The sequence below is a fragment of the Arachis duranensis genome, chromosome 9, assembly GCF_000817695.3.
Source record: "Arachis duranensis cultivar V14167 chromosome 9, aradu.V14167.gnm2.J7QH, whole genome shotgun sequence".
Lineage (NCBI taxonomy): Eukaryota > Viridiplantae > Streptophyta > Magnoliopsida > Fabales > Fabaceae > Arachis > Arachis duranensis.
Genome location: NC_029780.3, coordinates 34,043,593 through 34,048,314, shown reverse-complemented (window position 1 = coordinate 34,048,314; position 4,722 = coordinate 34,043,593). Strand labels below are relative to the sequence as shown.

At 39.5% G+C, this 4,722-nt stretch overlaps 2 protein-coding genes across 3 annotated transcripts in view; both read left to right on the top strand.

Annotated features, from left to right (window-relative positions):
* The first annotated feature begins 2,256 nt into the window (after positions 1-2,256).
* On the top strand, positions 2,257-2,889 carry LOC107465364 (disease resistance protein RPV1-like). Its single transcript, XM_016084345.1, has 2 exons — positions 2,257-2,373; positions 2,509-2,889. Exons 1-2 carry the CDS (start codon positions 2,257-2,259, stop codon positions 2,887-2,889), a joined length of 498 nt encoding a protein of 165 aa, XP_015939831.1.
* Positions 2,890-3,508: 619 nt separating this feature from the next.
* The window catches only part of LOC107465389 (formin-like protein 16), a 3,174-nt gene continuing 1,960 nt past the window's right edge, over positions 3,509-4,722 (top strand). Inside the window, exon 1 of one of the 2 annotated variants that reach the window (XM_052254125.1) lies at positions 3,509-3,851. In XM_052254125.1, coding sequence (XP_052110085.1) covers positions 3,554-3,851 — 298 coding nt within the window. In that variant the 5' untranslated portion in view covers positions 3,509-3,553. Of the gene's footprint in view, positions 3,864-4,722 lie in introns of both variants that reach the window. The other variant, XM_021131915.2, reaches the window with a different exon arrangement.

The window sequence follows — 4,722 nt, the reverse complement described above, 5'->3', positions numbered from 1 at the left end:
CACCGTTGTCAGTGGCTACTTCCCATCCTCTCAGTGAAAACGTTCCTATGCTCTGTCACAGCACGGCTAATCATCTGTCGGTTCTCAATCAAGTTGGAATAGAATCCATTGATTCTTTTGCGCTTGTCATCACGCCCAGCCTTCAGGAGTTTGAAGCTCGTCACAGTCATTCAATACCGAAATCCTACTCGAAATACCACAGACAAGGTTAGACTTTCCGGATTTCCAGGATCCTACTCGGAATACCATAGACAAGGTTAGAATTTCCAGATCCCCATGAATGCCGCCATCTATCTAGCTTATACCACGAAGATTCTGTTGGGGAATCTAAGAGATATGCGCCCGGCCTAGAGTAGAACGGAAGTGGTTGTCAGTCACGTGCGTTCATAAGTGAGAATGATGATGAGTGTCATGGATCATCACATTCATCAAAGTGTTGTGCAATGTATATCTTGGAATAAGAATAGAAGATAATTGAATAGAAAGTAATAATAATTGTATTGAAACTTGAGGTACAGCAGAGCTCCACACCCTTAATCTATGGTGTGCAGAAACTCCACTGTTGAAAATACATAAGTGAAAGGTTCAGGCATGGCCGAATGGCCAGCCCTCTCCATGATCAAGAGACCGAATAGTCCAGAGATTAAACTATCAAAAGATGTCTAATACAATAGTAACTTATCCTATTTATACTAGACTAGCTACTAGGGTTTACATGAGTAAGTATTTGATGCATAAATTCACTTCCGGGGCCCACTTGGTGTATGTTTGGGCTGAGCTTGATCTATCCACGAGCTGAGGCTTTTCTTGGAGTTGAACGCCAAGTTATAACGTGTTTTGGGCGTTCAACTCCGGATCATGACGTTTTTCTGGCGTTTAACTCTAGACAGCAGCATGTACTTGGCGTTCAACGCCAAGTTACGTCGTCAATTTCCGAATAAAGTATGGACTATTATATATTGCTGGAAAGCTCTGGATGTCTACTTGCCAACGCCATTAAGCGCGCGCCATTTGGAGTTCTGTAGCTCCAGAAAATTCATTTCGAGTGCAGGGAGGTCAGATTCCAACAGCATCAGCAGTCCTTTTGTCAGCCTTTTTCAGAGTTTTGTTCAAGTCCCTCAATTTCAGCCAGAATTTACCTGAAATCACAGAAAAACACACAAACTCATAGTAAGGTCCAGAAATGTGAATTTAACATAAAAACTAGTGAAAACATCCCTAAAAGTAGCTCAAACTTACTAAAAACTACCTAAAAACAATGCCAAAAAGCGTATAAATTATCCGCTCATCATGGATCCAATTTTTTAACAAAAAACTGTTTGTCCAGCACAAATCGAACGATTTAATTTGTGTTCTTCTCCCTAAAAAAAAAAAATCAGACTGTCCAATTTTTTTAAGTGTACAATGTGTACAATAGGCTAAATCTTTAGTCCAATATGAACATCATCCATACTATTCAGAATAACCATCCGGATTTTGGAGTTCACCAAGGATTGAACTGTTGACTTTTCAAATCTAAAACTCTAATACCATATTATGAAACTCGCAAAGAAAAGGTAATGCTAATGATTATATCTCTAATACTGAATAAACATTCATTGTATATATTGTACAAAATTTCTATTGGCTCCCTGTACTTTCTCTATCAAAAAAATTAGCCTAAAATTTTGTATAAATTAATGGTTTTTAATCTAAATACCTAGTATATTTTTTGTGCAAGTAACCATTTTGGAGCAAATTTAGTGGGAACAATCACTTTTGTCTTCTCCAATACAGCTTTTCCCCTCACCGAAAACAAAAGGAAATACTGTGCGTTGACTAAACCTAATATGGAACCTTCTTGGTAACTTCATTGCTGATAACGAAATTAAAAAGAAGTTATTTCATCGATTTTCATTGCTAACACTCCTTCTGATTACAAACTCCAAACGCAGAAAGAAAAGTTCAGAACATGGAGAATTACGACGTGAAGTTTCTCTGCAGCTATGGCGGCGAGATCCACCACCGCCCCAACGACAACAAGATCTCCTACGTCGGCGGCCACAACAAGCTATACTACGTTAACCGTGGAATCGACTTCACCGCCATGCTCGCGGAACTCTCCGCCCTCTTTGACACCGCCGGTGACATCCACTTCAAGTATCAGCTCCCCGGCGATGACTTTGACGCCCTAATATCTGTCACCAGTGACAACGGCCTAAACAACCTGATGCTTGAGTATGATAACCTCTAAAGAAATTCGCCTAAAATCGCTCGATGAGATTATTCATCTTCCCTGGTAACGGTCCTGATTCTGCGTCCACCCAACCTTTCCCAGCTAAACTAAAATCCAAAGCCAACGGTGGTGCTGTTTTTCCTCTACAAATTACACGGGTGAAGTTCTAAGATCTCCCACCGGTTAACAATTTTAATACCTCAGACCGGGTGTTGGATTTGGATCCAAAAGTGAATCGACCGGTCGAAGATTCCAATTCTTCCCGTTTGAATAGTCCGTTACCTGCTTTACAGTATGATGATTTCATCAGCTTCAGAGGTGAGGATACACGCGCAAGCTTCACTTTCCATCTTTTCAAAGCCCTGTCCCGAAAGCAGATAGTTACATACACTGATGACTTGCTTCACGAAGGAGATTCGATCACGTTCCTCCTCCTCAGAGCAATTGAAGAGTCTTGCCTTTTGCTTGTTGTATTCTCAGAGAACTACGCATCCTCAAAGTGGTGCTTGCAAGAACTGGTTAAAATAATGGAGTGCAAGAAAGAATTTGGACGGCTTGTTATACCTGTCTTCTACAACGTTGATCCATCACATGTAAGGTATCAGCTAGGAAGTTACAGTGAAGCGTTTAAAAAACACTTGCAGAATAACAAGAAGGCGGAGGTTCAGAAGTGAAGGGAAGCTCTCACTGCAGCAGCAAATTTAGAAGGCTTGGACTCCCATTCTTATAGGTAAGTATGCGTTTATTGAGTTAAGGAACCCCGTTTTGTTCAATTTTATTGATAATCGTGTTACACTGCTCCTAATGTTATGTCTTGACCCCCCTCCCCTTTCCTCTTCCTTCATATTGTAGGGCCAAAATTGAATTCATTCAGAATATTGTCAAAGATGTTTTTTAGAAGCTGATTGACCATTAGCCACCCAATGATAGTAAAAGTCTCGTTGGCATTAGTGAAAATCTTGAAAAGGTAGAATCACTATTAAGTGAATCTGTTGAAGTCAGAATGATTGGAATTTGTGGCATAGGGGGTATAGAATACCTTTTTAAATTAATCAAATTTTAAAATTCAATTAATCCTAATTTTGTAGTTTCAAATAATTGAAACAACAAAACTAAAACACATTTAAAAAAAAATTAAAATTGTTCTTTTCATCTATGTTAAATATATTAAAAAAACAAAAAATCAAAATTATTCTTCATCCGTCTTCAGAAACCTCCTCGTTCAGCTATGAAGGTTTCAGTCTTCCTCATCTTCTCTCCTCTTCCTATCCTCTCTCTCTGTCTTTCTCTGCTCCTCGATCTCTCTCATCTGTCTCTCCTGGTCAGGGTTCACCGCCAATGGCACGAGGCCCGCCACCTCCAATGCCGCCTGGGCAATTTGCACCACCCAGGCCCGGTGGTGGGCCTCCACAGCCTTTCCCTGTTCCGCCACAGTTTGGGCAGCAGCTTGTGGGTCCTCCACCACCTGGTCAGATGGTGAGAGGGCCTCCTGCTCCGCCAGGCCGAGGATTCCCGCCCCGTCTCCGCCTCGTCCTGGGATGCCTCCTCCACCTGGCAGCGGCGTTCCGGTGTTCGGACCTCCTCGCCCAGGCATGCCTCCTCCACCGAACCCACAAAACCAGCAACAGCAGTAGTGGTAATGAACTAGGTAATTTCTTATTTTTTTTCTTCTTCTATTTTGATTTATTTCTGATAACTAATATAGCTTGTGTCTTATGGTTATCTAGCATAATTTGTGTAGGATTATATTTTTCTTTTTGTTTTTGTCTAAGATTGCGATGTCTTGATGGATGAAGAGTGGTCATGGAAGTTCATGAAATTAAGATACGATGGGAATTTGCAGTTTTGAAATAAAAATGAAATTGTTCATCATGTATTTTGGTATTATGATTTGTAGATATGTTAGAATGCTATCACTAGAAGCAATTAGCTGCAGACAAAGAAGATAATATTTGGCATATCATAGTCATACTCATAAACAGTTTATGAGTTTACTTTTGGATATAGGGTATAATCCTAATAAATCATTTTGTTAGTTTATGATTGAGTAACAGAAAGAAATCAGTTAGTTGGTATGAAGTTTATTAGTATAATGGTAGCAGCAACTTACATGAGTTTTGTGATAAACCTTTTGTCTTTCACTTGTACCTTTTTATATGTGGGTTTATTTATAGGAAATTTCTATGGATTTTCTTCCTTTGTGTTTGTGATTTGACTGTGAATCCTGCTAATTGAATTAGGTAGCCTTCATTGTCAAACAATTTTGGTTTATTTAAATAATAATGTAGCTAATTTGAACTATCTATGGATGACTTTACTATGAATAAACTATCTATAGATGCTTTTATTCTCCCCCAAAATGAAATACACTCTCTCACTCTTCATAGTTGAGCTGAACCCGTGACCATGTATCTTAGATTTCAGTTTTCATTTTATTCTCTTATTCACTTATCCATAGCCATTGAAGTTGTTATTAATTCCAAGGTCAAACTCGATACCTCCTGCTG

Coding starts and splice junctions, on each gene's coding strand:
- LOC107465364 (XM_016084345.1), top strand. CDS start 2,257: ATGAGATTATTCATCTTCCCTGGTAACGGTCCTGATTCTGCGTCCACC. Junction 2,374..2,508: donor TTCCTCTACAAATTACACGG/GTGAAGTTCTAA, acceptor CCTGCTTTACAG/TATGATGATTTCATCAGCTT.